The sequence below is a fragment of the Dreissena polymorpha genome, chromosome 9, assembly GCF_020536995.1.
Source record: "Dreissena polymorpha isolate Duluth1 chromosome 9, UMN_Dpol_1.0, whole genome shotgun sequence".
Lineage (NCBI taxonomy): Eukaryota > Metazoa > Mollusca > Bivalvia > Myida > Dreissenidae > Dreissena > Dreissena polymorpha.
In genome coordinates this window covers 67,833,302-67,846,114 of record NC_068363.1, presented here as the reverse complement: position 1 = coordinate 67,846,114, position 12,813 = coordinate 67,833,302, and the positions used below count along the sequence as shown (strand labels likewise).

General features: G+C 36.9%; 1 protein-coding gene across 1 annotated transcript in view; it reads left to right on the top strand.

The window, feature by feature from the left end:
* Positions 1–12,536, top strand: part of LOC127845671 (uncharacterized) — a 26,447-nt gene extending 13,911 nt beyond the window's left edge. The window contains exons 8-14 of the mRNA XM_052376723.1: positions 99–233; positions 7,434–7,565; positions 8,051–8,164; positions 8,800–8,907; positions 9,210–9,412; positions 11,160–11,424; positions 12,000–12,536. Coding sequence (XP_052232683.1) covers positions 99–233; positions 7,434–7,565; positions 8,051–8,164; positions 8,800–8,907; positions 9,210–9,412; positions 11,160–11,424; positions 12,000–12,055 — 1,013 coding nt within the window. The 3' untranslated portion in view covers positions 12,056–12,536. The remainder of the gene's footprint in view (positions 1–98; positions 234–7,433; positions 7,566–8,050; positions 8,165–8,799; positions 8,908–9,209; positions 9,413–11,159; positions 11,425–11,999) is intronic.
* Positions 12,537–12,813: the final 277 nt, after the last annotated feature.

Below are 12,813 nucleotides of genomic sequence, written 5' to 3'. Positions count from 1 at the left end.
TGGCAGTGATGATTCCTCGTGAGTACATCAAGTAATACACACTCTTTGAACGATGTACAATCGAAACCTTCATTTTTATTGATCTGTTTACAACGAAGGTTCTCAGCCGAGGGATGACGATATACCGCAGCAATGGGGAGGTGTGGTCTATTTTTACAACAAGAGTCACGTGATCGTATCGGCTCCCACGCAATCCAACACCGTCGCTATTTTGGGGCACGTAATTTACACAGGTAGGCTAAGGACCCAAACACCACGTTATGTACACATGTAGGCTAAGGACTAAACAAATAAATTGTGCGGAAACCGTTTCAAATGAAAAGCTAACCGATTGTATTATGTATTAATTAAACAAGATGCTAAAAACATCAAACGCCGATGCCCCGACGGAAGCCTCCACGTCAGTCTTGATTCATAGACACATTTGAATAAGTCTCAGTCCAAAATAAGGTAAATGTCAAATGATATGATGAATTTTCATTGCGCATGCGTTAAGGGTAGAAGTTTTGGCAATTGATCGCTGAGAAAATATTTTGTTCCAGGAGTTCCTAGCCTCCCCTACACCATCTTTTGGGTTTATTAGATGTAGTATTTGATACTCACTGCAACGAGACCTCTCCCGATAAATCTCGATTCCATCTTGACGATTTATCTACTTTTCTCCACCCACCAAAGCGTGGTGACGTCACCACCGGAAATCGTAATATTTACTGTCCGAACCGGCCCAACATTCGAATTTTAGACCACAATTATGAATGTACTTTGTCTGTCGTCAATTTTGATCGTCTTTCTGTCCATCAGATGCAATTGGTATGATATAGTTACACCATCACAGATTGTATTTTACCCTGGTATTTTCCACGTCATTCGTTCTACGATCAACAAACATGCCCTATGTTTGTCACCAAAAAAGTGCATATCTGGTCACTTTCTGTACCTGTTTTCACTGTTGATTATAAATGCATCAGATTGTCATCCAAACCCCGGACGTAGACCTTTTAGGTCGCCCATGTATCCCTGTGGTGAATGCGACAGGGCTTGTACATGGTCCCGAACTGTCAAGTTTATCCAGTGTAGTGCTTGTACTACCACAAGCATTGTCTGCGAATGTCATCAGGAGTTTACAGTGCCCTCGAGGGAAACGACGATACCTGGAGTTGCTGTCAATGCGGCATGCCAATGTTTAACTCCAGCCTATTTATGGATAATGAACCGTCCAACTGCTAAACACCTACATCCTCCTCCTGTTCTTCGTACAGTGGTTCCAATGAAGGCTTCCCACTTTTTACATCATCATCATCATCATCATCATCATCATCATCATCATCATCATCATCATCATCATCATCATCATCATCATCATCATAAACAACCGACACCTAAGAAGAAGTTACGAATTATCTTTATTTTCAAAGCACGAAGGCCAAACGTGAAACATTTTTGGCACTCCTTGAACAGGTTGACCCAGATATAATCCTCGCAAGCAAAACATTCCAAATATCTTTGAAAGAGAGATTCTGCCAGATAACTACAGGTTTGTTTCCCGCAGAGATAGAACGAATAACACCTATGGAGGAGTTGCTATAATTGCCAAACACGACATGGAAGGCACTGAGACCCTAAACAGTTCTACTTCAGAATTTATTGCAGCCTCATTTAACACATCTAGTACAAAGAAACCTATCATTATGGGATGCCTGTATAGGCCTACTGACAAAACTTTTGACTACACATCAAACCTTTGCCAAGAGATAAGGATTCTCCACTCTCAAAATCGTTATAATATTATCTGGATCGGAGGAGACGCCAACCTCTCAGACGTAGCCTGGACCTCAAATACCATAATTGGTTATCAGTACTCCATCCACATCAATGAGACATTTATCAACACAATAATTGATACCGCCAATGAACAAATAGTTTCTTTTCCTACGAGAAATGAAATTGCACTTGACATTTTCTGCACAAATCGCCTAACTATTGTCAAAAGATGCTTACCCATGCCTGGCCTTAAGTAATCATGATTCTGTCCTGATAGACACAAATGTGATCCCGAAACGTCAAAACCCAGTTCAGCGACACATCTTTTTATAGAAGAAGGCGAATACACCTGCCACGAAAGAAGACATTGACAGCTTCAGCAAAACCTTTGTTGGAAACCACAGCACCGCTACACCAATCGACATACTATGGGCCGATTTCAAACAAAAATATAGCATAGTCATTGAATCGCATGTACCATCTAAGCTTACATCTTGAAGATTTAGCCAAACATGGTGCAACAGGAATATTAGAAAACTAGCTCGAAGAAAGAAGCGGGCGTATCGAAGAGCCAGAAAATCTAAAGATCACACAGAATGGAATGTTTACAGACAGATTTAGAAAGAAAACCAGAAAGCTTGTACAAATGCCATAAATGATTTTGTTAGAGACATGATAAGTGAACCTGGAGGCAACAACAAGATGCTTTCCTCATACGTCAAAAGCATGAAAAAATTCCAGTTCAGGCGTAGCTCCCTTGAAGAAAGATGGGTCCACCTATTCTGATGATAGTGCCAAAGCGGAAATCCTGAACGACGAGTTCTCCTGGTGTTCACAAAGGAAGACTTCGAGAACCTTCCAGACCTCGGACAAAATATCCCAGTGGAGGCACCTCCACTGATGATCCATGTCAAAACTGATTCCGGAAAAGGAGATCATGCGAGTCACAACTCATCAACACAGTGCAGGATCTCGCAGCAGGGTTGAGTAACAAACAACAGATCGACGTGATACTTCTTGATTTTTCTAAGGCGTTTTACAAGGTGCCCCACCGACGTCTTTCAACAAAATTACACCACTATTGTGTACGCGGCAAGACTCTGGGGTGGATAAACAGCTTCCTCTCGGACAGACAGCAGCAAGTTGTACTTTACGGAAATGTATCATCACCAGCCCCTGTTGCATCTGGTGTCCCTCAGGGTACCGTACTGGGGCCTCTCCTGTTCCTGGTCTTCATAAATGACCTCCCAGGTAGAGTTTCATCAACTGCACGCCTTCCGCTGATGACTGTCTACTATACAGGACCACCAGATCGGCAGATACCACCAAGACACTTTAAGATGACCCCGACCACTTCCAATTTTGAGAGCAGGAGTGGTTAATGAACTTAAATCCGGACAAGTACGAAATGATCCGCATAACCAACAAGCGAAATATCACACCTGGCTAATACAACATCCTTGGCCAAACACTTAAACACACCGATAAAGCAAAATACCTTGGTGTGGCCATAAACAGTAAGCTTACGTGGAAAAGCCATGAAGACATCATCGCTAAAAAGGCTAACTCAACATCATTCTTCCTTCGTAGAAATCGGGCAACCTGTCCTACTAACATCAGTGCAAAGGCATACACATCTCTTGTTAGACCCCAGCTTGAGTATGCGGCATCCATTTCGGATCCGAAAACCCGATCCAACATCAACAAATTGGAGAAGGTCCAACGAAGAAATGCCCGATTCTGCGTAGGTGACTACCGATACACAAGCAGTGTAACTGCATTTGATGAACAAGCTCGGTTGGACAACGCTTGAATCCAGACGTCAAAGGCCAAAGATGTCATGATGTACAGGATCGTTAACAACATGGTGGACATCAATGCCAGAAGTGTACTTATACCAACAGGATTGCACACCAGAGGCAATGCAAACCACTTCATAGTGCCATTTACCACCGTCAATGCCTACCAGTTTTCCTTTTTCCAAACTGGAATACGCCTCTGGAATGGTCTCCAAGAACAGGTTGTCACTTCCCCGTCCATTGATGCCTTTAAGACTAGGATGGGAGAGCTATACAAATAACTCTGGAGCAAAATGTTTTTATCCTGATTTAAACCATTATTCTTCCCTTCACATGTGTACATAGTTAACAATTGTGCGACAATGCCCCAGAGGGACCCAGCACATTATCCGAGAGATAGAGATAGAGAAATGATATATCATGCTTTTCTGAATCGGGTAAAGTAATTTTAAATGGGGATCTAAACAGTAGAGTAGGCAACAAACGTGATCACATTGTATGCGACTGTACGAATACTTTTTATGATGATATAGATTATTGCCCTGAGCAAGTCACTGTTAAGGCCTCGGTTGATACTGTACATAATAGCCATGGTTGTAAATTGCTTGATTTTTGTAAGTCAACATATACACGTATTGTTAATGGTAGAATAGATGACAGTAGTTAATATAAGTTTTATTGCCATAACGGGACATCCATGATTTATTACGTGTTAGCTAGTGAACGAAATTTCTCACGTATTGTTGATTTTACAATTGGATAATTTAATTAATAGAGCGATCATGCCCAGTTACACCTGTCTCTTTGTTGCAATAACTTTTCATCTAAACACGAGATATTTACTGATGTCAAAAACAAATATATATAAATAAATATAAACCGAAGTACATGTTCGAAGAATACGGTAGTTTTAGAAATGCTGACTGGTTCGATAGTGATTGTGAGTCTGTCCGTCGTTTTTATATTGATGCTAAGCTTAAAGTGTTTTAATTTGAATAAATCAGATGCTAGTAGATCAATACTTTGTCATTATAAGAAACTAAATGATTATTTAGTACTTTTAATTGCAATAATATCGAGGCAGAGCAATTTTGTTCTAGTTATAATTTTAATGATAATAATTGTGTGTTTCCTGAATTATGCCAGCCTATTAGTGTTTATGAAGTTATATTCGCAATTACAAAAACTAAAGAGAATTAAGTCAACTGGTGATAATTTGATATTAAACGAATATTTATTAGAATGTAGCGATATATTGTGTAGCCATAAATGTGATATTTGTAATTGTATACTACAATCTGTGTTTTTTCCTGAAAAATGCACACATGGAATTATAATCCCATTATACAAAAAAGGCTCTGTTAACGATGTAAATAATTACAGAGGAATTAAACTTGTTAGCTGTTTTTCAAAACTATTAACAACACTAATTAATAAGCGCATCGAATATTTTGTGAAAATAACAATAGTATTTCGGATGCACAATTCGGATTTCGTAAGGGTTATTCAACAATCGATGCTATTTACTTATTAATGTATAATGTACATACATATATTAATGCAAATAAAGGCTATATGGTATATATTTACTGATCATGATATGTTTTGGTAGTATATATACGAATGCATTTGTGGTTAAAATTGTATAAAACTGGCATTGGAGGTAAAATATTGCAAAGTGTTAAAGATATGTATTACAATGTTAAATCGTGTGTTAGGTCATGTTTTACGTATTCTGACTTTTTCCGTTTCTCGGTTTGGCTACGCCAAGGGGAGGTCATGTCCCGTTTGCTCTTATCTCTGTAAGTAGAGGACTTAGAGATGTTTTTACAACATAATATAGAGTCTGGTTAAACTATGGACGATGTTTTACTTATATTTCCACTTTTCGTAGAGGACTTAAAGATGTTTTTACAACATAATATAGAGTCTGGTTTTGGCTACATTAGTTTGCTAACATTTAGATTAATTATCTCATATAGTATTTTCTTATCTAAATGTCTCAAAAGAAAAAAACTGTTGACGATGTTTTACTTATATTACACCTTTTCGCCGATGATATGGCCATATTAGGTAAAAATCCCGAAGAAGTCCAAACCCATTTGGATAACCTGCTTGTGTATTATTATACTAGAGGCCTTAAGGCAAACACTTCAAAAACTAAAATTATGGTTTTCCGTAAAGAGGGGCCCTTTACGCCGAAATGAGACATGGGCATACGATGGCCATAACATCGAAACAGTAAATAAGTTTAATTATTAAGGTACTGTTATACATTCATTATACAGCTAGTTTCACATTAAACCAAGAACAATTAGTATAGGTAAAGCCCTTAAGGCTATGAATACTTTGATAAACAAGTGTAAAATGTATGATCTAAAACCTTAAATACTTTGTCAGTTATTTCATGAATTTGTTGGTTCGATTCTTAACTATGCCTCCGAAATATGGGGTTTTACAAAGTCTAAAGAAATAGAACGTATCCATATAAAGTTCTGTAAACGAATGCTACAAGTAAGACTCAACAGTTGTAACGCATGTGTTTATGGAGAGTTGGGTAGATACCTACTTTACATTAATCGTTTTATAAGTATGTTAAATATTTTAAATAAGATTGAGTAATATTATTATTATCCATACAGTGTATAATATGAATGTAGAAGAGTGTCATAAAGGACACATCAATTAGGTGTCCTATATTAAACAGTTGTTAACCGATTATGGCTATGGATATGTTTTTAATAACCCTAGCTCTGTGTGTGTTACTTCTTTTTAATGCCAGTTTAAAAATAGGCTTATAGATACATTTAAACAGGAATGGTTTGGTACATTAAGTAACAGTCATGTATTAGACATGTACAGAGTTTTTAGACCTACAATAGCATACGAATCTTATTTGGATTTGTTACCAAGAAGTTTGCGTATTCACTGTGTTAAGTTAAAAATTTCTGTACACCAATTGAGAATTCAAACTGGGAAGAAACTGTGTATGTTGCAATAGTAGGGATATTAATGATGAGTTTCACTTCGTTTGTATTCGTCCACGTTATAGTGTTTTACGACAAAAATACCTTAAAAGGTATGTATATGTTAATCCATCTGTGTTTAAGTATCACCAATTACTGATTTCATCCGATAAAAACGAACTTGTCAAGTTGTGTTAATATATAAAAGAAGCATTCGTAATTCTCAATTCATTGATCAATAATACCATATAACCGGTATCACATACACATCTTTCTGACATAATATTTGTAAAAAATTTACTACAAGCATTTTCGTCATTTGTATTTATTTTTTGTATTTTTTTTCATCTGTATTGAACTTAAATATATTGAAAACGTTACGTATTTACTTTAATACTGTATGTATTTAGACGATGTATAAATCGTAATAAAATGTCTGTTCTGTTCTGTTCTTTTCTGTCAAAGTAAGGTCAGGTGTGTGAGTGTGCCGAGAGTTCAATGGTTGTATCAGAGCCTTAAAGTAAGCATTACTGATGTCAAGAGAACGGTCAATTTGGGTTAACCACCATATTTGATTTCCTGAGTTTGTATTTGCTCAACGCAGGTTAAGTTTCAAGTTAAAACACATGTCGGGTGATGTGGATATGTCGATAACGTTTATAGATAATGTCCATACAAGAACTAAAGATTTTAAATAAGAAGTATTTTTGACAAGTAAAATGTCATTTGGATTATAAAAGAACTTAACCAAATAAGTCAAAACGTGTGTCTATGCCAGGTGAAAAAAAAATCCGCGATTAACCATCAAAATATAATATTCAATGTTAACATTATAAACAAAACTGTCAAATACTAGTAGAAATTGTATTACTTTCATAACAGACGAGACCCTAATGATGTATTCCAGACAATACCTCGTTCTACGCTGGGCCCAACGCAGATTCCGTGGACATCGCCCTTGTGCGCGTGCGTGCCTGGCGCGTGTCCACGCTACCACTTCCGGCGTGGAAGGTCACTGGAATTCCAGTGGGCTTCAACAGTATGTTCATAAATTTAAAGAAAGATGTACACGACGATTTGTTTGCATATGTAACTACAGATACGAACTATTTGTATCATGATTGTTTCAAATGATGGTACGTGTAAATAGTCATAAATGTTATTTGATAAAAGAATATATATTATTAATCATCAACATCAGCCGGAACAGCTACATCAACGTCATCATAATCATCACAAAACTCATCACAATTATTGTACCACTACCATCGACATCACACAATAATCAACAAAACCAACATTACCACCAAAACAACCATCATTGGCATCACCACCACCACTTTCATTGACATCATAACCACCACTGACTTTATTATCATAATTTATTATTATCATCATCAACAGCAGCAGCAACAGCAGCGGCTACTTTGGAGAAGCATCGTGATCATCACTTTATGATGATAACGTCGTTCACCTATAAAGTTACACAAATATGTGTTCTTAGTTTTACCACTTAATTTTCAGGGCCAGATTTATTAATAGAGGAACCACATCCATTGAATGAACATCCTGTCCTCGTTGTAGTTAGAACGAGGATTACAGGTGGAACTTTGGCCGGATATGTGTCCGATACTGTGGGTATGGCATAAAATTTAACCCATTTATGCCTAGTGGACTCTCCCATCCTTCTAAATTGGATCAATTTATTTTCAAAATTAGGGATGTCTAGTGTATTTATTTTTATATTTAGAATATTTTCTTACAGAAATACCTTTAAGCAAACAGCGCAGACCCTGATGAGACGCCGCATCATGCGGCGTCTCATCTGGGTCTACGCTGTTTGCCCAGGCCCCTTTTTCTAGACGCTAGGCATAAATGGGTTACAAATATAACTTGTTTCAAACTTCAATCGGGTAAGAAAACAGACTCTTAGTTTGTTAAAAAAAACCATAGCTCTAAAACTTATTTTTGTGTGTGTTTAAAATCTAATAAACGACTTAGGACATCGTACTCGCAAGTTATCTTTCTAGAAAAGTCCGCCTAGAGAACTATTTCATTTGAGGCCCGGGTTTCATTCGCCCTGACCATGGAAACATATTTTATTTATTGTTGGTCACCGTTCCGAACAGGTGGGGTTCTTGCGAATACCATCAGTACTGATTAGACTGTGAGGCCTGCACAGGCTAATCTGTGACGACACTTTACGTACATGCATTATATCCCCTTTTCACAGAGTAAGGTTCATTTATGATTTTACGGAATTTCATTTACAGGCGCTAGTTACTTAACTAGAGATAATGAAGATGCCACCTATTGCTCTGGTTATATAATAAGTGGCTTCAGTGACAAAGCAGTACGGGTGTGGACGAACAGCCACGGCTGTAAGTATAAGAGCCGGTGTACCTTGTGACAATTCAACGTGCCAATAAATTGTGACAGTAAAACTCACCTACCCATTATACAAATTGCATAATGTCTACCTATTGTAAGATTACACCGCGCTTATGAATTGTCACATTTAATTGTGCCTATCAATTGAGACCGTGCAACACGTTATCGTAACATTTCAATATGCCTTTTAATAATGACATGGTGTCGTTTTTACCAATTCTTAAACTTTTAACGTGCAGATCATTGTAGCTTTCCAACATTCTTTTCAATAGTGATGTTGTTCACTCCATAGGCTCTATAGCAGCTGGTAACGACGGATATTTTGGAAATAAAAGTCTGCATGGAGGGCGTGGCGATTTGGAAATATTCGCGTGGTCGGCTAGTTCACTTAGCAATGCCTTTTCCATCGCCGGATATCTCGGACCGTCGGTTGAAAATGAGAGCCTTGAGTTACCCTTGACCACTGCAACACATTCGTCATTTGTTCGGTCATGGGTAGGTACATTTGAGTTATTTGTACTTACGGCGTTTGAAAAGTTACACATTGGCTAATATTCGGTATAACAATATGAGAGGGTAATGGGTGTATTTTTACGTTTATACACGGGTCCATCAGCCTCTTCGAGGGTGGACCTGCCCCTATGACCTTTCAGGGGAAAAGCATTGATATAGAGCCAAAGTGGGTCAAATCTACCCCGGCTACCCGGGTACTCGCCGCAGATATAATTTTGATCCAAGTATACTAGTGCAACATGTCTAATAAGATCTTTATGTGCTCTGGTAAAGAGGTTCATCTGTGGCTCGTCAGAGGGCAGTAAAGAAGTCAAAAGATAAAGGCGCCATGAACTATTGTATTTACCGGTATGCCTTACATTTGTATATACAGTAGTTGGAATGCCGAATATTTGGTTACCTTTATTCAGATATGTTGTATGTAAAGTGCATACGTGGCATAGTCAGTTTTATATTCATTTTGTGCGATTTTGGTATCTTTGTTTGATGGTGCTGTACGGTTGTGGTCGTTTTATGATTCAAGCAGGGAGTTGGCGAGTCGGTGAACGGCTTACCCCTAAGGCAACCGTTCAACGAAAACCTGTTCCTTGCGTTTTATTTAACATTGTTGTTTGGATGCGCTAAGCTGTTGTATGTTAGATGCCTATGTGGAGTACCGGTGGTCAGTATTATATTCATTGATCAATCTATTTGCGTTATTTAAAGTGTGTATATCGATATGTCGCCTATTTTCGCGATGTACTTTATATTTCACATCGCGAAATTTAATACCGAATATACTGACCATATGCACTTTTTTTTCAAGTAATGTTATATACCAGTCGTGATATTTTAATCAAAATAAACTTATAGTTGTAAAAAATACGATATTTTAGAACTTTTCTTTTTTCGTCAATCATTTGATTATTTTTTATTCAAAATGATGTTTTTACTCATTGATATCATAGCCACGCGCTAACCACCAGTGATTGGTACTATAAATAGCAATAAATTGACGTCACTAGGCCTTCGTGAATTTAGATCGGCCCGATTAATACGTCCGGCCCAGCTCTGCCATGGGTTATTCGCTCGATTGGTCATTTTCGGCTCGGGTTCTCCTTACATGTACCCCGACTACTGGTAAGTATACTTACATGTGGTCCAGATACGGTAAATATACTTATACGTACCCGGTCGATATTAGACTGTTCCCGTGTTGTATTCCCGCCCAAATTCCGACGTTGTAAGAGATTACCGCAAAACGATATAGTTAATCGTAAACAAGCTTCTCTTTAAAAAAAACTACATCACCATGCTTTTTGAGGATGAGTTCCGATAATATAGAGGCCATTTAACAGAAAATTTTCATAAATGTGAATATAATTAATAAAAAAAATAGCCGACAACGACCGATTTAGCGTTAAAATTCCTGGGTACGTTTCGGTATATTTACCGTACCCGGGGTACATGTAAGTGTACTAAAGAGTACCCGGGGTTTCTGTAAGTAGTTCCCTAGTCAACAATAGCCAATCGAGCGTTATTGTCTAATAACAGCGTTAAGTTGTTAGAAAAGCTATCCATTTGTTTATGATTCATTGTTCAAAAGTTTTATTTTCTACATAACCCAATGTTGTTGTATTTTGACTATTGATTGTCTGCGATCTTTTGCCCTCCTCACCAAAATCTGCAGTGTGAAAGACAATGATTGTGCTTTTGAGAGAATTTCTTGACTTGATTTTTTAAAATAAAGGTGGAAAGCATGAATGGACCGAACGCCGGCTTCCGGTTTATCGGAGCCGGAGCTGCCTCACCGTTCGCCACCAAGACAGACCCCGTCTGCACTTATGGCGGTCTCGTGTTCGCTTACAAGGAGTCCCTCGCGCGTATGTGGCGCCCCCTGGTTAGCGGCAATGGCGGCCTGATCTGCGTGCCAGAAGCGTTCGGGAACGGAACACACTCGCAGTTGGACCACGGCGGTAAAGTTGTAATCAACGTTTGGAGCACTATGCCGATAGGTAAATTATTTTATAATATTTTAATAGAGCTAATTTATTTATTTAAAAAAAATCCGTGTTCAACATAAATATATTCTCATAAATATATTAGTGTTATATCTATTGTATTCATACTATTTAACAAGGTACTTTACAAGCATGTGTTTCCTTGTCGATATGGATGATCCAATATTCCAAATATCTATTATTTAGTTGCGATTGACAGATTATGAGTGTCAGTGTTAGATGCCATTTCTATTACGACGCCTTTCTTTTATTGCGTTGATCATTTATATGATAAAAGATACGATAATAGAGTATAAATCTATCGGTCACAATTATACCGAGATACTAACCCAAACAGTATATATATATCGCAGAAAGATGCTTAATAAGTTTATGTATTTATGTACACTTTTTAACATCATTTAGACGTTTCTTTAATGGGCTGTAGGAGAGAAATTAAGAAAAAGAGTAATTTCGTCGTGTAGACATTTACAACGAAATATAACATATGTTATAACTCATATATATTTAAAGCAATATCCTCTTACGACGAAAATGATTTAAATGTAAAAAATAATTATGTTTTTCAGAGCCCTATCATTGGGTAGAACCACAACACATGTGCATGCATACGAAGATACCGTGAGGACGTCATTTTAACTCGCGATTACGTCACTGTAAGCATTGATGACGTCATCTAAAGTGGCTTTCCGTTGTATAGCTCTCTATTCATTGCTTTGTAAAACGTTAACGGCTTTTATTTTACTGAAAATGGGCATTTAATCAATTGAGAATGATCTTATTTAACGGAACAATTATCTTTATTTCACTGACAAAGTATTTTTGTCAATTTTGATTTGAAATACGTACAAACCTAAAACAAAACGCTAGTTACGACTCAACAATCATTATTATTGTTAACGATTTCAAAGAGTTGATTTGTGTTATGCGTTCGTGACCATGTGTTTCAAATATTCAACATATATAGACATGGATCGCAAGAGTATCACAATAGCATTCAGTTAGGTACTAGTTCATCTTTTTGTATTACTAAAATATCGTTCATCCATTATTTAATAAGGGTTTAAATACATTCAAAATCGTGTAATCTCTAATTATCTCTAACGAATAAACACAGATTTAAAGGAAAAGAAACATAATTAAGTTTTTGTCATTTTATAGTTGTCCATTGCCAATTATTTACACACCTTAATGAAGTTGTTTATGTTTCTATAATATAAGGATTAAAGTGTCCATTTTGTGTTCTTTCATTGAGAATTCCAAAAAATTAATTTAAAAATGGCATATATATATATATATATATATATATATATATATATATATATATATATATATATATATATATATATATATATATATATATATATATATATATATATATAT